This window comes from Python bivittatus, unplaced genomic scaffold (genome assembly GCF_059951505.1).
Source record: "Python bivittatus isolate LINGU-HERP-01145 unplaced genomic scaffold, Pbiv_v1 ctg000410_np1212, whole genome shotgun sequence".
NCBI classification, from domain to species: Eukaryota; Metazoa; Chordata; class Lepidosauria; order Squamata; family Pythonidae; genus Python; species Python bivittatus.
The window spans coordinates 8780353-8802384 of record NW_028277067.1 but is presented as its reverse complement, the minus strand read 5'-3'; the positions used below and the strand labels follow the sequence as shown (position 1 = coordinate 8802384).

Below are 22032 nucleotides of genomic sequence, written 5' to 3'. Positions count from 1 at the left end.
AATTTGAGATCTTTTCATGCAAAGCATGTTCAGAATTATCCTTTCCCAGAGCTTCCTGCGATATTCATGTTAATGGACATTTTTTGCTAGTGAAACATGAAAGGTAAAAAGCTCTTTGCTGATGTTCCATTAATCAGCCTTCAATAGGCAACTCGTAACCACCTGATCACTTTGCCACATCCGTTCTTTATTCCCCCTCCCCCACTCTGCAAAACCACACAACGAGGCAAAATGTTCTTTCTGAGGCTTTAGGATTAAACTCTCTGAATGTTGTGCATGCACACAGAGAGATGCAAATATACTCCACTACTCCACCTTCAAGCCATCAATCTTTTCCTGTTTCAATTTATCACTGAGAACTTTCAGAGGTTGAGTAGATTCTAGGAAATGAAAAGGAGCTGAGAAGCAAGGCTGGTTTTTACTTTGCCCCAGAAAAGATGCATGCCCATTCAATCACTGGCTTGCACGGTTTTACCACTGATCCTTCCATCCCATCTCATCCCATCCATTTTTTCTTGCCTTTTTTTTTCTAGAAGGAAAAAAAGTATAACCAGAGTGTTATTTCCTCTCTTGCTCTCACTCTCCCCCACATATACAAACTAACCATATTCAGACAAAGAAGTAGCAGTTTAAACCATTAGTCACATGCAGATTGGATAAAGGCATGATTCACCAAATAAAATTGTAATCACTGACTCATATTTTAATTAACTTTTGAGGCTGACATGAAAGCAAGAGGCCATACAGGGTCTAGTGCCAAGCCAGGTGGAGATGTTTTGAAGCCCCAGAAGGCAACTGCACAGCGTCCTCCACCACAAATGAGGCTGCAGGTAAATGGACAGGAAGGCTGAAAGGGGATGGGGTCTGGAGCAAACCAATGGAAAGGTAGTGGAGAGAACATAGCAATGCAAGCCCCATCACCCACCCCTTTTATATGTCTGCCAAAAGAGTAGAGCTTGCATTGTGATGCTCTCTCTGTCATCTTGCCAATTTTGACACATCTATCCCATGTGAACATTGCTGATCAACCAGCTGACTTTGTGTTTGGAAATCTAGTAATGATTGGGGCTGGTGGTTAGTTTTGGGATGAAGATCATCAGGGAACACCAGGGCTGTAGGCAAGACTGGAAAGTTGAAAAACGTTCTTGAAGAAGGTAATAAATAATTTCTATATTGGTGTCAAGCAAATTGCATGATTATATCCATGTAATCACCAGGATTCAAGCTTAATTTGAGGGCAATTTTACCCTTACCTTACGTTACATGCCTTTTATTTATTTACATAGTAAATGTACGTACTAAATAGCTATATGTAATCTGTAATCTGCCTAGTAATCTATCATTTGGTCAAAATGAAATACTTTGGTATTCTTTTCAACAACAAGAACCATAATTTAATGTCTTTTGAAAAAGGACCCATCACCACTGTACTGTAAACGAATCAGAGTTAAAGTCTTTCAAAGCAATCTTTTGCACTCATTAACTTTCCATTCCTAAGAAAATATACAAGAGATGTCAGGAAGTCTTGCCAAATTTAATGTCCTTCTGAGAAGATATAAAAAAGGTGGAATGTCACAGGGTTGATCCTTTGTAAGTCCGGATTCATCTGGATACCAATTACATCCCAGACAGCTACTCACAATGCAGTGAACAATACTAAGCTGGATGGAATAACAGTAAAAATATAAGAAGGCCCCTTCTGGACCAGGCCAAAATTTCACTTAGTCCAGCTTTCTGTGTCATACAACGGTTAGTCAGATGCATACAGGAATCTCACAAGCATGACAGGAGAACAATAGCTCTCTTCTACAGTTGCTCCCCAGCAATTGGTGTTTAAAGTGTGCTGCCTGTGATTCTAGAGATAGTAAGGAAACAACTACGAGGCATCTAACCACTGATAGCCTGATCATCCATGAGTATTTTTGGATTTTTGAGAAAAGGTCTACGGTGCTGTCACAAAATAACTGCTTTTGTGGAGTTTATACTGTAATCCTCAATCAATTTCTAGAACTAGCTTAGTCACAAAATGGTTTTGATGACTTGCATGACCAGTCATAAAATTTCAATTTACCCAAACACAAAGTGTCTCCATGTTATCTATCATGCTCATCTCTCTAGATAGGTAAGTATACTTCTAAACAAAGCATCCGCTATCTATTTCATTTCTAAGTATGTCAGTGGGTCATATGTAGGGCCAGATACATTCTTATAAATATGACGCTTTGCCAGTTTCCTCTTAATGCCAATTTCCTCTTAAAAAAAAATATTAAAAGTTTGTGGAACAGGAAGTCATTGTTATCTGTGGGTACTGAATTACCTTTTTTTTTTTTTAGACACTGCTGATCTGATCTGTTATATATTATATGGGAATCCATGTTTCCAAACATATGGTAAAGTACACCAAATTATTATTAGTATTGTTTTATATTTATAGAGCTACTTAATGAGCCATTAAGATTGATGGGCAAGAGAAGGATTAAACATCCAAATTTTCTCTGTCTCATATTCTTTTCCACATACATATCTCATGTTTTCCAGCACCACAGCTTGAACAATATTTATAGCACAACAGGTCTCCACACGTTCAGATTTGTACTTGAATCTTCATAGAACTCAATGAAAGACATTTAGGATCAAACTTGATGTTGTCAGCACAGTTGTTACCAGATTTCTGCAATGTGACAAAACGTTGAAAGGATAGACTGTTGACTGCTATTTTATATGTGAGTAGACTACAAATTTTCCTCTCCTTCAACATCTTTAAAATGAGACTTTTCTTGGGATTTGTAAGAGACTTAACATTGAACTGATTTATTGCTTGATCATTTGGTAACAAACTAAATATTTAAGCAATTAACATGGCGGGTGAAGTCAAGCATCACCGTTTCAGTGTAGTGGAAGTGGATTAAACACACATTTGCTCCTGTAAAACAGATGCCTAAGGATGGCAAGTATGGATGTTCAGATCATCTGTACTTAAAAATGTAGTATCTGTATCTATATTTACCTTACGTTAAATCTATTAAAATTTTCTGTACCTCTTTACTGACATCAAGCAGTCATCTAAGTTTTTGCAACCTGGTAGCCCTATCTTCTACTGTATGCAATTGAATTCTGATTTTAATCACCACAGGAATCAAAACTTTGACTTCACTTTCTTTCTTTTGAATAATGGTTTAGTTTTTCCTTTGAGGGGATGTAAGATTATAGCATGCTGTGTTGGTTGACCTTGTCCATGTGAAAATTTAAGGTGTTAATTAAAACGAAAACAAACAAAAAGAGAGACTCATAGCATAAAGCCCAGAAATGTATTATTCTCTAAATTAAAAAGAAAGAAACTGAGATGCTTAGGATGTTGGTTCTGCCCTTCCTAATGCAGGAAGAATAGGCAATTGGGTACCTCTGGAAGTTTTGGACTTGTGCTCTAATTAGTACTTGCCCATGTAACTAATACCATAGGACTGTAGGTGTTGTATTCCAACTTCTAGAAGGCACTAAGCTGTCTGCTTCTTTGCTAGTGAATATTGTATATCACAGTCCGTGACTAATCACATGTAACAAAAATACATAAAACAACACAAATCACATTTTTTAAACTTAGTTGTAAAACTCTGAAATAAAAACAATATTTTCTTGGGCAAAGCAATGGCAGCTGTAAAAAATTTTGCAACACTTCTAGAGATGCTAAAGTTCCAATCAAATAAAATCATTCTCGGAACAGGTGGAACTTCTATTAACAACTGGAAATATGAGGGTAGTGACGCAAGTTACCATAAAAAGGACATTGAAAAATACATGGGCTAGAGTCTCAGATTCCTCAAAATCCCAAGGGGAAGTTCATTCTGTAAAAGAGTTATTGTTATACCTTCACTCCAGTATCATGGACACCAAGACATTGAAAGTGTAGCAAAGAAAGTTCTACAGTAGATTGGATAGAGAATACTAAATAGGTAATTTTGCTGATGTGAAGAATATATGTAAGTTACCAAGGTCACTCCAATCTACCTGAAGAGCTGCTGTATATCGAACATCCGTTGTCAGATTGTAGCTCTAGCTCTTAATGGCTCTTTGGCCAGCACAGCTTGACACAAGAAGCTGCACTGGCATAGAACATTCTAGATTCTAGTTTTCCAGGAAGAGAAAAATTATCACTAAGGATCATGGTGGGCAGAGAATCACTGGAAAGATAAAGCTTAAACCAGAAGGTGTTTTGGTTTTTGTGTTGTGCCTTCAAGTCAGCATGGACTCCTGGCAACTGATCGGATGTGCCCCTGCAGTTTTCTTGGCAAGGTTTTTCAGAAGTGTTTTGCCACTGCCTGCTTCCTAGGGCTGAGAGAGAGTGAGCTGCCCTTGTGCCTAAGGTGGGACTAGAACTCACGGTCTCCCGGTTTCTAGCCTGATGCCTTAACCAATACACCAAACTGGCTCTCTAAACCACAAGTAGAGCTGATATATGAAGACCTTTGACTCCAGTGGGAGCACCCCAGTTTCTGAGTGAATTGTTGAACTGAAATGGAGCAAGATACCCAGAACAGCACTGTTAGGAGTCTAGACTGAACTGTATCTAAGGTCTTTAAGTTAATATAATGCCTGTAAAGAGCTTTATGTTGTCAGGTAGGTTGTCAGCCTCCTTTAATGGGGGGAAAAAACCAGAATGGCCTTAGCACTATTGTTGACCTTATCAGGATTAGATTTAATTTGTTCATGCCAGATTCTAGAAAGTTGAAATACTAGACCAAGATATTTCATGGATGAAATCTGGTCTATATTGTTATGAGTGAATAACTGAATATACAAAACCCTGAATATGAGGTTCTATATAGCTGAAAACTGATGTATGGACACTTTTCCCATATCCATTTTAAAAGGGAATTATCTTATTAGGCTGACACAAGATTATAAAATAATATGTTTGTAGCTTTGAGTTGATTGAATAAAGATCCTAATATACTGTGGATTTTGGAATTTTTCTTCTGGCCACTACAGGGAAATTAGTTACAGCATACAAGGATGTTTGGTGAAATATGGCACTTTTCTTGACCCAGGATGGCACTACTCTACACACAGATCCCACCCAGGGTTCTGTGGTATCAATTCTAGATACCAGTTAGGAGTTTTTCATTATGGTATTGTCTTTCCTGAAACACATATGAAGACTTAATGTTACACACACTATGTTGAAATGAATGAGCATCCAAACAGCACATTTACCACAATTAGATGGCAATATAGAATTCAGCTTCCTTCTTTTCTCTTACCCACTCCTAACCCTCTGAAGTGATTAGTAGTTGGTAGCCATCAATGTTTCCTCCACAGCCTCACCTCCAGCTGGGATAGTGTTAATTGCTGCAGAGGTCCCAGCTATACATACCTGGGGAGCTCCACGGACATGATGTTAGTACCAGCAGTGCCCTTACTGGCAGCTGTCAACAAAAGACCCCAAACTGATTCATTCTGAAGATGAGGCTTAGATCTTAGATTAGATTAGGCTTAGTTACCAGATCCAAGGACTTCAGGTTATTCTCCCCTCCAGCTGGTCTAGCAAATTTATTTCCTGTTGTAACCAGTGGAAGAGAAATGCAGTAAAATGCACTGGGGTGTCTCAGGGAGAATATTGCTATCCTTGTTTTCACCTAGGATACTAGGAACAGGAGTGGAGCACTGAGCTACATCTCCACTCTCCCAGTAGCATCGAAGTTAGGTTATACAGGTGGAATCCAGTGCATACTTAACTGGCTGTCAAACAAAATGAGAATTGCTTTTGAACTGTATAGAATTAGCCTAGTAATATCTAAATACTTAAATCAATAAATAAACATACCTCACTCCACAAGTTCAAGGCAGTGTACAAGTCAAACACAGGGTAAAGAAGAATATAATAAAAAACAATAACAAACACCAATGGCATTTAACAGTGTTAAATAGTGCAGAAGAAATTTATGCATGAAAGGAGAAATACTATTTGAATAATGGATACAGATTGCGCTAGTCATCTTTTTTTTTTTAATGGCAAATTACGGGTGGTGTCTCATATGCAGGATTGCAATATAGTGTCTGTGTTCAGTACACGCGAAATTCAAAATATATTAATATACTTTTTTTCCAGTTGTCCTTTTCTTCTCTCCCTCCATACATACTTTCTCTTTTTGTATGCCCTTCCCTCGCCACAGGGGTGAATTATGTAAATTGGAATTTAATCCCTCAAAAGGCAAGCTCACAGTTCAAGTCCAAGTGTCTTTTTGTGCAACCAAATGGAAAGCTGATCTTCTGAATCCTGCTTTTTTTCTTCTTCTTTTGTCTAAGAGTTGAATACAGCTTTAGTCATTTTTTAAAAAGTTAAATCTTAAGGATAAGTTAAAAAGTGATAGAAAAATGAAATTTATGTTTTAAAACTTTGCCACAGAGTGCAGACAACAAAATTAAAACTTCCTCCTCCCTAACATGCAGTAAAGCCAAGAATATTTCCAGCAATGTGGTGTGTTTGAGCCTATATATCATCTGCCTGTGTGACTATCAAAGGAATGTAGTAGAGGATACAGAGTCCCAGCAGGCCGTTTCTGCCTTCTTGGCCCTTGATGTAACGCTTGAACAGGTGCAGCACAAAAGATCCTAAACTTGTAGTTATTGGACCATTTGGAAAAGCACTTTTTTCTGATGTAAAAGCAGAAAGAGTTTTAAAAAGACCAAAGTAAGTGTGTGTAGGTGTGCGCATTGTGCATATTAGAAGGGTGATCATCTGTGATGTGTGTTGCCTAACTCTTAATGAAAGTGCTGCTGGTACGTGGCAAAAGCTTATCACAATGGTAAGAACGCAACATGCTTATATTGCCATTGAAGAAAAATATAATTATAGAACTCTAGCTTCCACATTCAATCATTTTTTCCATCATAGGCCTCAGAATTGGTCACCTGATAGGGGTTTCACTGAGCTTTGATTTGCATGTGTGAATTGAGCTGATGTCCACAATTAAAATATTGTGTGCTGAATTTACTTACCTGAGGCACAGTAGTTGTTGATGTAATAGATTTATGCAAGGTACGCATCATCAAAGGTTTGATGGAATCATGGGCATCTGTAGGGAGAGGCAAGTGATGCCCTTAGCATCATGGTGTCATTACACAAGTGATATGAATAATTATATTATTGTGGCTTATTTCAAACACCTCTTCCTCATTTCCAGTAAGGGTCTTCATCTGGTGGGTTTTGTTTTGTGTGTGTGTGCACGCACGTGCACACTTTCACGTCAGTGTTGACTCCCAGTGACTGCCTGAACTAGTCCCTGTAGTTTTCTTGGCAAGGTTTTTCAGAAGTCATTGCCTTCTTCCTAGGGCTGAGAGAGTGTGACTGGCCCAAGGTCACCCAGGTGGCTTTGCAGGACTAGAACTCACAGTCTCCCAGTTTCTAGCCTGATTTATTTTATTTTATTTATGCAATTTCTATAGCCGCCCATCTCAATCCAAGTGACTCTAGGAGAACCCAGGAGACAGTGAGCTCTAGTGGCACCTTGGGCACAAAACCAGCTGGGTGACCTTGGGCTAGTCACTTTCTCTCAGCCGTAGGAAGCAGGCAAGAGTGAATCGCTTCTGAAAAACCTTGCCAAGAAAGCGACAGGGACATGTCCAGGCAGTTGCCAGGAGTCAACACTGACCCAAAGGTACAAAAAAAGAAAAAAAAAAGTCAAAACAAGATTTTATATTAAAGATCAAAGGGCTCCACTTAGCAGAATGAGGAAAAAAGGCCACTAAATGTGCCAGAAGTGGACCAACACAATTTAAAATAATACTTATTGCTGTCTAAAAATATTAGTTCAGCCCCTTTATGACTAAACTCCAAATCTAAAATTATCTAATTATATCACTGTGTATGATCAATTCATCTGCCCGTTACAGTTAGATCTTTCCTTTTTTCCAAGAGAATGAAGTCCATCTTATCCTCATCAAAACCTTATGATGTAAGAAAGGCAAGGAAATGCCCTACAAGATTTGTGGCTGAATGGAGATTTGAACTGGATCTTCCTAGGCCTAGTACAGAACACTTATCCACTACACCCTACGCACTCCATTATCTCAAGCTCTTGTGATGATTCACTGAAGCAATCACTTACATTATCAGATACATGAAATAAATTGAAAATGTAGCAGGTGGGAAGATACAGAGGAGGAAGTAGCTGTAGATAACTTTAAAACCAAATGTGGATAACTTTAAAACCAAGTGGAAAGAAGATAGCAAAAGACTTCCTGATTAACGTGAGTGCTTCAGCTGTCACAGACATACTCTGCAGCCACATGAAATAAATTGATTAAGCTACATTACACTTCGAAGAAAAGTAAGAAAGCTTGTGTTTCTCCATCTGTTTCTCACTTAGTCCATTCTCCACTCCACTCTGTCCTCTTTGAAAATGATCACTTCCAATATAGCAATCTCAAAAAAGGGAGCTTGAAATAGATCCGGAAAGGCTTATTTAAGGTGTCATGTTTAACCTCCAATTATGGTGTATTCCTTCATGCAAGGGACCATTTCGGCACCCAGCATGAATAGTTGTAAGTCCATGGAACAAAAGAGTTTGTCACAGGCCACCACAACCAATAGGGCCTTTCCCCACTTGTTTCTAACCAGGGCACAAACATGACCTTACAGTACCTTTTTTTCGGCTGTATCTGCTGTGTCTTCACTTCATTTTCATGAGGTGTCCCTACGTGTACCATTGTTAAAAGTAGTATTTCCCCCATTAAACTGACAGTACCCAACAACAGCCAAAAGGTGTGAAAAATATGCTACGCTTTGTCAGGTATTATGTCAGAAGTGAAGTCAGGTGATTAGAGGGGAGCTTATTGGCCATTTCAGCTAATAGTCACATCCTCTCTTCTTTGGTCCCTGATCAGCTTCATCTGCCATCATTCTCTCATTGCCTTCCCAAAGAGTTGGACACAGCAGTGATGTGCTGGTCTCCTTTGGATCTGCACAAGAGCAACAGAGCTGTATGTTCTAGCACAGCACAGGGATCCCCTTTGCGCTCCTCTGACTGCCTTGCTGTAGCTGTGTGGAAAAGCTTTCCTGTCAGAAGCACAGGTCCACTTGGACAGCACAATATGACGCATAGGTGTGCCATTTCACATCCTCCACAGAGTGGTGGAAACAATCAGTAGCTAGTAAATTGAAGTGGCGGTCTACCCAAATTGTGCAATAGCATTACACTGCTCAGCTGACAGCACAGTAAGGACTTTGACCCTACGTCCCTTACTGTTTCAGTGCAAGGCAACATAGCATAATAGTGCGATGATATGACTAACCCCACACCTCCCAGTGGCTTCCTGAACAAAGCATGGAGGTATCTGGAAGTTGGCTTTGTAACCTATAGAAAGAAAGAAAAGGAAAGGGGAAATCCTAAATGAAGTGTTGCCTGTGACTCACTATCTTTGTAACGCCAATCTTTTTTTTTTAATTTAATTTTATTCAGTTCAGAACAAAGGGTAGGAGGAGAGGCATAGGAAAAAGCATAAAGATGATGCACAGAGCCCACAGTCAAACTTGCCCTGTTCCTACTGCAGCGCTGTGATTATTGGATGTTTTCTTCCTTGGTTGGCGACATGCTTAGAGGAGCATCAAAACGAGAGTAATCAACCAATCACTTTGCTTATCACATGTTACACATGCATAATCAGGACAGCACCATTCAGTGGTAAGCCAGACAGTAGGCGGGCCAGGGATCTGCAATGGGGGCACCAAGTTTCATGCCAGTACAGCTTCCTGCAAACCCAATGGATAGCATTTTAGCTCACCAGAGGGGAAAGGCCCATAACAGTGACCAACAACTCCATCCCTCATGAATTTGATTAATCCTCTCTTAAAACCATCTAAATTGGTAACATAAAGAAATCTGACGCTGGCAAACTCCATCATTTAACTATGTGTTGTGTTAAAAAGTACTTCGTTTTACCAGTTTTTAATCTCCCCTCAGTTAGTTTTACCAGGCAACCTGAATTCTAGTGTTCGAGAAAAGGAGGAAGAATCTCTCTCTCTTCAATATGCAAGATTTTACAAACTGCTGTCATATCTCCTCTTATCTTCCTTCACCAAAATCCCACCACTTTGATTCTACGGCAAACCGATGCTTAAGAGGAATCCACATCCAGGACAAGATTGAACTAACGTTCTCCCACTCCCGTTTCTCTCACACATAATTTCGTTTTGGAGCATATATTTGTCTACCACAACTGCCCAGATGCCAAGACATGTCCTTCATCTCATCTAATGCCCCCTCCCAACATATTGGCCTGATTTACTTTCCCAAATTCTTAGCCAGCATATAGATCAAACTGAAACTGAGAGTTCAGCCAGGTATTTATTTACAACAAGTTTTCTTTGACATTTTGATTGGTCCCAGTGAAGTGTATGTCTAACTCCCTCGATTCTTCCTTGTGATTCAATACAGCTACCTCAGATTTTGTCTGCTCTGGGATATCTATAAACTTGTTTCATTTTTTGAATGGCTGTTAGCCAGATTTTATATACAGTAATTTTAAATTTTATTAATTACAGTTTGCTGTTTTATTGCACACGGGATAAATGCACATTGTTATAACCTATGGGTTGCAACCATAAATTATAACTGATTGATATAAACTAGGTAGGTTTTGAAGCCGACACGCGCGCGCTCTTTCCTCTTCCCCTCCCCCGTTAAGATTTGTTTATTCACCGCATCGGCCAAAAGGTGGCGCTGATGACGTTTTTATCTGTCAATCGTTAGATAATAGGCTTTTAAGCGAGTGCAATATTCCTCCTCCTTTTTTTTCCTCTCTCTTCTTTTTTCTTCGCTCCATCGCCCCATATTGGACAATAAACAAGAGAAGAAAAAAGAAAGAGAGAGAAAGAAAAAAAGAAAGAAAGAGAAAGAGAAAAAAGTGCTCCCGTACTTTAGATGCTAACTCCGTCCTCCCCCCCGCCCCGAAAACGAAGCCGGAAAAAGAAACAAATAGCAGCCCCCCTTCAGCATGGTCACAGAAAAGCAGGTCGCGGGGCGGGGAGGGGGGGAGAAAGGCAGCAATAAAACCGATTAAAGCCCCCCACCCCAGTGCGCTCCGGCTGCCCCCGAACCTAAGACCTCAGAGCCATAATTGCTGCGCTCTCGGCTGCAAGCAGCCAGGGCGACGTTGTGTGCGTGTGTGCGCGCGTGAGCGTCGGGTGTCGGTGAGTGTGTCGGTGTGCCTGGGGACCAGCCACCGCGTCTGCCCGAGCTCAGCGCCAGCGATGCCGCCAAGCTCTCCTTTGCAAATAACAATGTGGCATTTTCGTCCGGGGGGGAGGCGTCCGAGCCTTCTGCCTTCTTCCCCGTCATAGCGGATTGTGTGGGGGCATATCTTTTACATATCAAGGCGGGTCGGGGGAGGAGAGAAGGCCCGAGATCAAGAAGAGGAAGAAAAGGACGAGGAGTAAATGCGTGCTTGGAAACAGCCGTGCCAGCAGTAACACAACAAGGGGTGGGGGTGGGAAATCAGCAAAAAAGAAACTTATGGAAGAATGAAGGAGATGGTGGGCGGCTGCTGCGTCTGTTCCGATGAACGCGGCTGGGCAGAAAACCCCCTGGTCTACTGTGATGGGCATGGCTGTAACGTGGCGGTGCATCAAGGTAAGACCCCCCACCTAGCCTTTCCTGCTCGCGGATACCTTGGCCAACCCGCCCCCCCTTCCCCGCCAAGCCCCGGCTCGCCTTCGAACTCTCCGGGCGCCTGCCAGAAGTGGCTTGGCAGACCTGGAAAAAGACCGTGAGGGTTAACCGGGACCACCCCCTCCCGCACTGATTGCCACCCTAAAACCTTCGCAAGCTTTGAGTGAAATAAAAGAGCGGCGGGATTGGTTTTCGACATGGAGGAAGAAGAGTTGGAGGCGGGCTAAAACGTACATCATCATCGCCACCACCACCATCATCATCACTGTTATTGTTGTTACTATGCATTGAAGGAATTCTAGCGCCTTTTGTTCCGCGGGGGTACACTTGACAGGGGAGAGGGAGGCGGACGCAGTGCTTTGCAAAAAAGAAGAAGGGGGAAAGGATTTGTGGGAAAGGGTTGTACGTGTGGCTGTCTGTGTATGTTGGCTAGGAAAAGCACGATCTTAGCTTTCCCTTCTCCGCTGGAGTATGTGCGTGTCTGTGTGCACATGCACGTAGTCGTTGCTTTGCTTTGTTTTGCTTTCTATTCATTAATTTTTAATTGCACCACCGTATAAAGGGGTGGAGGTGGGGATACATCTGAATGCCAGCAGACTCAGAAAGGGTAGAGGGGACGGGAAGGCTGGGTTGTTGTGGACGTTGTTGTTGTGGATGTTGTAAAAAATACATTATTTGACGTAGATTCAGAATGGCAGTGACCTCTGACTGTCTCCCTCAGCTTCCTTCCGGATTAGCTGAGCTTCTATTATTAGCTGCCCTGTAACATTGGGGATTTTTTATTATTTATTTTAATGTTATGGTGGGGGAGGGGAGACTTTCTGGCCTGCAATTTCAAGGTAAGTGAAGCCAAGCAGAATGTCTCAAGGACCGATGTGGGAATATACTTCTTTGCAAAACTGCCCCGTGTAAAGAAAGCTGAAATGTGTGTGTGTGTGTGTGTGAGAGAGAGAAATAGGAACGCTCTCTTATTACCACTTTCTAGTTACTTGTAGTAGATCATTAATCCTGGAAGTACAAGGCTGAGGGGGAAATACCTCAGTTACACCCTGCCTCAGGTATCTAGGCTTATTGCTGTAGCCTCACCTCTGAGCTGAGCTGCTGAAAGGAGAATGAGCATTAATTGCTGTGGTGAATAGTCATCTTGAAAGGAGAAGTCTTCACCTGGTCATGTACTTGACTTCGGTATGTGGCAAGCCAGCTGTTCCGGGACATTCAGCCTTTGGTTTCCATAGCAGAATAACTCGGGCTTTCCTGGTCCTTAATCTCCAAAGCTTCATCTGTGATAGCTGAAATTTGACTTCTGTGGATATTCTCCGTGCCCACAGATGGTGTCTTCACATGGCAGAAAGTATTTGTTTAGACAGACTTTTGAGGTTTGATGGAAGTTGGGGAAGGTGCCCAAACAGAAGTCACCTCTCTTTTCTCTCCTATAAGTCATTTAATGTAGTAAATTTGTATAATTGGGTTTTGTAGCTGACAGCTTTGGATGATAAAAAAAAAAAAAAAAAAGGGCAGGGGGGAATAGCTAGCTGGGTATCACAGCAGATGGCAGTATCTAATCAGCTTTGGCTGATCTTGAAAAAACTAAATCTTTGCTGGATTGGTATGAACCTAGATGGGAGACCACCAGGATATCTCAGGTTTGAAGGCTAGATGGGAAAATTGGGGGGAAAAAATCCCAGAATCACATAGTGGAAAATATGTTCATACAGTATTTACATGTGTATGTAATTACCAAGAGTTAAGCTTGACTTGAGTGGGGATGCTACAGTTATCTAACGTGATCAGTGGTCTGCAGAATATCAGTGGCCAGTGGAGGTTCACCAAGTGGTCCACCACAACCTCATCGCACTTACCCCTGAAGTATTCAGAGCCTGCTAAGCACCTCAGCCTCTGCTGCTCTGCATTCTGCCCATCAGCTGATTTGCCAAAATGGATCAGTGGCCAAAAGCTTGTTCATAGAACTGTATAAGTGATAATACAAGGGGTAGCGCGAGTACTACAATTCAGAAAACTGACAATAGTGAACAGGACTTGAGTATAGTTACTGACTAAAGTCTCATGCAACCCACCTAACCAAAAAAGTATGAATTGGAAACCCAATAGTTAATATCTAAACATGGGATTTTATTAAATATCTATTCATTCTTAGCCCTCTAATACTCAAGAGATTTATATTGAAGAACGTTGTTGATCAGTAAGCTTGTGCAAAGAGTTGCTACTATGGCATGGGGTACTTAATATTTAATTTTGAATTAATGTTTGGTATAACATTTAATTTAAAAATCCTTTTAAAATGCAGGGGATGGAATACACAAAAGCAACTGTAATCACTACCTTACTTGCCAAAAAATTTGAACTCCCATGCTTTTAAAGACAAAAATGTAGGGGTGTGTGTTTGTTTAATTTGGCGTTTCCCACATTTTCCAAATATTTATGTAGTAGTTCTCAACTGCAGAAAGTTTCAGATACACTGATCTAGATATACAATGAATCACACTTTATTCATATTACATATTTCATAATATAAACTTACATATATTAGGTTACAACTGATCATTTTCCCATGTAGTTTCCACAATTAAATTGGAAATTAATCTTTGTTTGAAATTAAGTCTATTTTGGTAGCTTTGATGCTATCTCCTGAATATCTAGCACATAAAAATAATTAGGCATATAAGCAAATGAGGGAGAACATCTCGCAAAAAAGAAAACATATGTCAGGTGCAGCAGCATCTGTAGGGAAGGTAAAAAAGGCAAGTTGGTAGTTGCAACAGCATGATGGAAGCCCTGCTCCTTTTTGTATGTACATCAACAAAAATGCACGTAAAAAAAGGAATGGGATGTCAATCACGCTGCCATGACCACCAACTTGGCTTTTTGCCAACCCCCACCCCAATGCTGCTGGTTAACTGACTATTTACCTGTAGTAGGGAGAGCTGCTGCAGCTAGATGTAAAGTTAAGCTATAAATACATCCACAGTGATTAAGAGTTTGTAAAAAAAAAATGTTGACTAACCCCTAACTGAGTAGCATCTCAGATTTCCCCTTTGGCCATAGAACTATGAAATATTGGCAATGGCTGTTTAAAAGCCTAGGATTTTATTTTTTTTTTTACTTGTTCCAAAGAGACTTACTAGGACAGGAAAAAGCATTTTGTTCCTCCTCCACCATATTTATTTATTCAACTTGTATCTCAACTAGCCCATTTCAACAAATGACTCTGGGTGGCAAGGTGCATTACTGTGCTAGTTTTGCAGGAAAAGTTTACTTTTGTCTCTGGATGTACAAAAACCAATTTGGTTAGCACAGGAATGATGCTTCTGGTAGGCCTCTGATTTGCTGTTCTGGAATTCCTTGTCTTCTCTTGCATGGAATGCTTAACTAGTACCTTGTTAAATTTATGATGGGCTTGAACACTTCCTTTGCATACAACTTTTCAGATTCAGACTTTTGCATATTCTGGTTCATCCACTCAGTGTAAAGCAGGGTGCACATCTTTTTCTGAACTGGGGTTGCCTTTACTCTTTGAAAAGTAGGCAGGGGGCCATATCTATAAGATGATATCAGATCAAAAGTTGAAATTGATTTGATTTCATGTGTATTAAAAAAAATACTGAATATCAATACTCTCTGGTCGTATACTTTATAGACTTCCTCTTCTGTCTTTCTTCAAATTATAATTTGAAAATCACCTGTTGAGGTCTCTGTGGGTTCTACCTGGGACATTGAGGGGCCACATGCAGCCTGGGGTCCTCACATTGTGTAATTCTGCTCCATTGATGGAGTAGATGATGCAATGGTCAGCATCCATATAATACAGCTTCTTTTTTAGAATTTGGTTGGCCAGAGGAGCAAAGCAATTGAGCTCAGGTTTTTAAGGTCTACATCCATGCCAATTATCACAGCTGTATTATTTGTGCAATTCAAAACCAAAACAGTAAAATGTGCAAATACAAAATAAATGTAACTTCATGATTATACAAAAATGTACAGTGAATACATTTTTAATAATGAGTTCCTTTCTTTCCCGATAGCTGCCAATTTTGTTGTGATTCCCTTGTCAGTTTACTAAGTACTTTGCTTGTGAGATAGACAAATGTGTTGATAACAACATCCCGATCCAACTGTGAAGGGGTGGGGGAAAGGGCGCTTGGGCATTACAGTTCCAAATGCAGTTCGGTGGGAGCAACTCAAAGGGAAGTACAGCAAGCCAAAAAGTCATAACTTTATGGTGGGGATCTATACTTTACCAGGAAAAGAATCTTAAGATAGTTAATGAAAAAGCTAACTCAGTAACTGCTGTGAAAAAAAGTGAAAACCATGTTGGTGACCGTTAGAAAAGGAATTGAACACAGAACTTCCAGTATTGCAATACCTTTATCTGCATGCATAGTGCAATCACACTTAGAATACTAGGCACACTTTTGTTACCAGCCCTCCAAAACAATAGTATTGAGCAGAAAATCATGCCAAAAGAGCCATCAGAGTCATTAAGGGGGTGGGGCAAAGCCCCTGAACTTTCATGCACCAGAGACCAAATCATTAGGTCTGTGAATGTTGCAGGTAAGGCTGTGCAAAGAGAAAAGGGGGGGGGGAATCAGTGAATCCGAAGGAAGTGATATGCAAAAAAATTACAGATAGGACAGCTACCTTAAAGTTTAAATGTAGGTATAAAGTAATCATAGTTACCTTACCTGCACTAGTGTTGATAAACAAAAATATCCTTGTATTAGTAAGCCAATAAAGCTGTGTAAAAAGACCCAGTCTCCTTTGAATTGTGTTTAACTGGTGACTTCATGGCTATATATTGATTTAGGATACAGGAGAGAGAAGTTTGCAGCCAAACTATGTAACTTTTAATGGAATTGAAACGGATCCTCCCTCCCTCCCTCCCTGGTGCGGCACATTTAACCCAACTTCTTCCCGTGTGCTGGTTCATTTAGAAATAATTCTATAATTTAAATGCAAAATACCTTGTGATAATGAGGAAGACTCAGAGCCCTCTGTGTCTGCTTAGTCTCTAGGCAAGGTCCTCATAGGTGGGCAACTTAAGTTTTTGCTGCTCTCTTTCCCTTTTTAGATTCTGTCTCTTTAAACTGGAATTAGCCTAGACAACCCCTCAAACGGAGGACTGCTCTTTATAAAGTAGGACACGGCCATCCAATCAGAATTCCTGTTCTCACTTGTCACAAATTGTTATCTTTTTGCTGCTGCTGCCTTATTCTTTGATGCATGCCATTTATTTAATAAATGATCTGACTGAGATTTTCAAGCCTTGAAAATAAGCATGTGCCAATGTCTGTGCTTTGTACATCTCCTGTTATAATGCTGGAACTCCACAAATCTCTCCTTTCCTCTCTTATATACAGCATTTAGCATCTGTGGGGACAGTAGACAGCTTCTTGACAGAAGTGAGCCTGAGAATCCAATTCTATACTCTTCTTTCAAGTTCAGTCTCCTTTAAAGGAAGCTATTAACAACATTTGCTTTTATTTGTTGAATAGGAGAAAGTCAAAACAGTCTATGTTTAGAAGTGCGGGGGTTTTATGAGCTGGGTGAATATTTTAGTATTCTGAGAACAGTAATCTGGTTGTTGGCAAGTGTTACTCACCTGTGCTTCGGGTCCTACGTTGGATACCTATCTATCTATCTGTATCAGTTCATCCAGTATGTTCTTCCCAGATGGCACAAGGAGAAGCTTTGGGTCATGTTTGCTACCTTGAGTTGACCAAAAATACATATATTAAAAAAAAATGGTGGGATAAAAATATAATAATATCCCAGTTTAGCAAAATAAAAGGAACCAAGGCCAGCAGGCACTGTTTTTCAGTCACTGTTCCAGCTTTGTGAAATACCCCCTCTCCCTTCCTAACAACTTACTCCATGCCTTCTAGCATTCTGGAAGCTATGAAAATGGAGTTTTCCAAAGAGCATTTGATCAAATAGTTTGTTCTTACCAACTTATTTCACTTTCAATTACTATTGAGAAGTTATTATTATTCCATTTGGATTTGTTATGATTTGTTTCATTTATCTTTCATTATCACTATGATTATAATTTACCTGTGTGCTATTATAACTTTGGTTAGTTATTGGTTGTTTTATAATAATTAAATTAATTGTACTTACTGAAAATGTTTTTAACTTTTAAGGACGAGTTTTTTAATTGTTTTATAAATCGCCATGAGTTTGTAGAATAAATAAAACAAGCATAATAAATAATAACATCAGTTTTATTCAAAGATGCAAGTGATACAGGATGGTCCATTCATACATTCATGGACTGCAGTATCTCTTTCTGGGCATCTTGCTTGTAGGTTCCCTGTTCCACCTAAATTTTTTAATTAAAAAAAAAAAAGATGGGAAACTGGCATGCAGAAAAGCTAAACTCCAACCTTAAACCACATATTTATTTAAAGATTACCTCTTTAGAAAATAACAATGGTAAGAGGATATAATTCAGCACTTTATTTGAAAGTGTGGCCAACTGCCTCCCAGAAAAGATTAAGATAATTTGGGGTGTTAGAATACATCAGAAGAGATTAAAAGGGTACTAAGGAGCAGCTCCATCAATTTGCCTTCTGGTAAATGGGTGGTTTGTAACTTGCTGTGCCCACTCAGCTGCTATTTTACAAATAGGCTAATCCCCTTCCCATAGAAACCATTTTATGCCAACATGCAAAACATACTCTCAAAACTACACATATGTCCACTAGTCCAGAAAGTTAGCTAAGACTGAAGAAATCATCTTGATCGGGTATGCATTGTCTAGCAAAGTTTCAAAAACTGGATTACGAGGACAAACAGGATTCCCAAGAAGGAAAACCAATGAGGCATTTCCATTGAATGATTAGGTAGACTTCCATCCTTATCCTATTCCTCCACCACCACCACCACCACCACCACCTGTTCCAGTTTATATTAACAGGAGAAATTAATGTTTGGTCTACACTGAATGGGTAGACAGGTCAACAAATTGTGTTTATTAGTCATCTACCTTTTTAACCAGTGTCTGAATTAATGAAAGGTCAGTGCACTTGCATTTCACTATGCAAAGAAAGAGTAAGGTAACTCAGACATCTACAGAAGCTATCATTCATTATAATAAAAGCTGTTTTTAATAATTTATTTTTAATTTCTTCCTCCAGAAATATACTAGAAACAAAATCACATGTAGGTAAATACATGACCCTAAAGTTTGATTTGATTGATCTACCAAACTAGGCAATAGGACTTCCAGTTAGTTAGTCTGTTCATCATATTTCTACCCTGCCACAAGCTAAAAAACTTTCAGCAGCTTATAGCAAAATAAAAGACGTATAATAATACAAAAAACCAAATACCTAAAATATCTAAACTTGCTAGCAACAATTAAGTGGCATTATAACCCAAACGCCCTCCAGAAAAGTTTCATCTTCAACATCTTCCAGAAGGCAAACAGCATCAGAGTTAAGCAAACCTCCAATGGAAGGCCATTCCATAGGCCCAGCCATACAGTGAAAAAACAACACTTTGGGGTTTCGACCCCCTTAACTTCCCCAAAATGGAGAATAATAAGCTGCTTCTCCCAGCATGATCAAATTGGTCAGGCCAACTCCTGTGGAGAGATGCGGTCCTATAAGTAACTTGAGGCTGAGCCTTGAAGGGCTTTATATGTTAAAATTAGCACTTTAAACTGTATTCAGGAGCTAATAGGGAGCCAATGCAAGGCCTGCAACATAGGTGCAATATGATCCCACCAACTGTTCCTGGTGAGGACCTGGCCCACTGCATTTTCCACCAGTTGGGGGTCTTTAAAGGCAACCCTATATAGAGCATGTTATAGTAGTCTAACCAAATGGTAATGAGGGCATGAGCAATGAAAGCAAGGTCCTCACATCCCAGGTAAGATCACAACTGGGACATCAGCCGGAGCTGGGCAAAGGCCTCCTTGGCCATGCCTTTCACCTGCTGATCCAGCAGGAGCCCCAAATCCAGGAGTACCTGCTCCTTTAGGGGTAGTGCAACCCTGTCTAGAGTCACCATTGAGGCCGTAGGGAGAATCCCGAAGTACAGCCTTGCTAGGATTCAATTTTAGCTTATTCTTCCCATTTAGTCCCTCACAATCTCCAGGTACCAGGACAAGATTTTGACAGCATCTTCAGTGCAGCAAGGGGCTACAGTATAAAGCTGTATAACATCAGCATACTGATGATAATGGAGTCCAAAGCACCAGATGACCTCCCCCCGTGGCTTTAATGTAGATATTAAATAACTGGGAGGAGAGAACTGACCCCTGCGATACCCCATGCCAATTTCTCCTCGCCTCCCACACTGACTGGAACTGCCTGCTAATATATTTCTTCTACACTCTTGTGTAGAGAGCCAGTGTAGTCTAGGACAAGGATCATCCATGCAATTTTACTGAGTGAGCTTGGAATAGTAAGTCCTTCTTAGCCTAGCCTACTTCATGTGGTATTGTGAAGAGAAGGTAGAAAGAAGGAAGAAACATAAACATCCCTATCAACCCTTTGAAGAAAGGTTGAGATAAAAACATACAAACAGGGCAGTGCTATAAATGTCCATTCAGGAGTAAGTTTCGCCCTTTTCAGTGAACTTATTCCCAGATAAATGATGGCCTCAAATAAGTTAGGCTACAACTGGCCAGTGCTCAGGTTTCTGGAAACTGTAGTCCAAATATCTGGAGGAACTTCTTTCTAGAAAACTGACACATGGGATTGCAGCCTTACTTTTTAGGGGTCTAATTTTTCTGGCATTTGTTCCTTGTAAATTAAATCTCTTATCTCCCTTTGGGATCCTTATGTTGTTCATGGAGAATGCTAAAATTATTTATATATGTATATCCTTGTGGGCGTATTTAATAGTTTTTTACTAGCTTTTCCTTTTATGGTTAAGCAACAGTAAATGCAAATAGTAACAAAGGGAGGGGTGGAGAAAGGAAATCAGAAGGGAACATGAAATTTGAAGGAGAAGAGGATATTAATGACAGACCTTATTGGATGTCAGTTTAAATGGCACATTTTAAAATAAAGTTAAGCAAAGTTGGGAACCCAGACCTGAGCAATTACCCAAAATAACAAAATAGCCAGAATTTTCAAATATGGAAAGGAACATAAGAACTTCAGTCTCCTGATTTGTAGCAGAGACCTGTCTTCTAGTGCCGTAGTATGAGTCTCTGACAACCGTGAGCCTCCCTGTGAGCCACTTGTCTTCACCATCAGATAGATCTCAGAACATGGGTATAGAATTGATTGATAAGAGTGAATCTGCAAACTATAAACTTCCCTTTGAGACAAGGTTGAGAATATAAGAATCTTGGTCCAGAAATAAGCCATCCCAGGAAGAGCCACATTATAATGATCAGGATGATCTCAGTATTTTGCATTCAGCCCCATCGGCATGTTCATTATTAGTTAAATATGTGAGTATCCGTGCTGGTTATGTTTTGTGTTGGTTAGTCTTTTCCAACCTAGTGCCCTTCAGTTTTACTATGCAATTGCAGTCATGTTCAGCTTCTATGCATGCCCAGCCTGAGCAAGATGGAAGATGTAAATCTATACATCTGGAGAGGATACCAGTTTGCAGAAAGCTGCCTTAGTGCATAGGTATGTCAGTATTTGTGCATAAAGTTAGAGGATAAGCTTTTAAGTTCTTATGTTTTTTATTTGGGTGGAGAATATTGATTCCAACAGAAGGACATACACCAAGCATTACAAGAAGGCTACTCTATGCAGATGTTTAGCCCAAAAATTAGTATTGAGCACAAGAACTGAGTTCACATTTGTTTGATAGAATAATCTACTCTTAGTTTTCCCATAATCTTACATTGTTTCAGTTGTTTAATTTACTTTTTTAAAAAAATTAATTACTATTGATAACCTTTGGTGTTATACTGCAATCACTAATGGATCTGGCTCTCTTGGTATCCATAAATATAGATAGCTACATTTGGACAATTCTAGGTCTTTGCTACCATCTAATGGTTATCCAGATTTTTGCAGCCCAGATTCAGTAGCCTTATATTAAGCCACACATAACATAGACATGCCAATGTCATTCTGCACATTGTAGCTTTTTGGTAACATATGATCCTTGTATTTTTCCAGTATATAAAAAAAAAACAAAAACCTCTCCCTCTTAAATTATCACAAGGCGAATCTCCAAGGACAAGCTAGGCTACAACAGAATCCAGCCTGCAGCATGGAGCTTTCAGCAATGTGTAATAGTGATGGAGGGAGACCTTGAGCAGTAATCCTTGGCATGAAAATAGAGAAGTCACAACTGTAGGCATGGATATTTTTTCAGCTCTTAATGTTAGAGATTATGATTTCAGATAATACTTTTTTGTCATTTAACCATA

The 22032-nt window shown here is 39.9% G+C and overlaps 1 protein-coding gene and 1 long non-coding RNA gene across 5 annotated transcripts in view; one reads left to right on the top strand and one right to left on the bottom strand.

The window, feature by feature from the left end:
- Positions 1-6005: 6005 nt before the first annotated feature.
- Positions 6006-16817, bottom strand: LOC148215450 (uncharacterized). The gene is made up of 3 exons (XR_015796627.1): positions 16646-16817; positions 6997-7073; positions 6006-6298 (listed from the first exon to the last, which is right to left on the bottom strand). It is a non-coding gene; the product is annotated as an uncharacterized LOC148215450 (long non-coding RNA).
- MLLT6 (MLLT6, PHD finger containing) overlaps positions 11078-22032 on the top strand; it is a 96065-nt gene continuing 85110 nt past the window's right edge. For 2 of the 4 annotated variants that reach the window (XM_025164565.2, XM_025164567.2), the window contains exon 1: positions 11079-11627. In XM_025164565.2, coding sequence (XP_025020333.2) covers positions 11519-11627 — 109 coding nt within the window. In that variant the 5' untranslated portion in view covers positions 11079-11518. Of the gene's footprint in view, positions 11628-22032 lie in introns of all 4 variants that reach the window. The other 2 variants (XM_015887514.3, XM_025164566.2) reach the window with 2 other exon arrangements.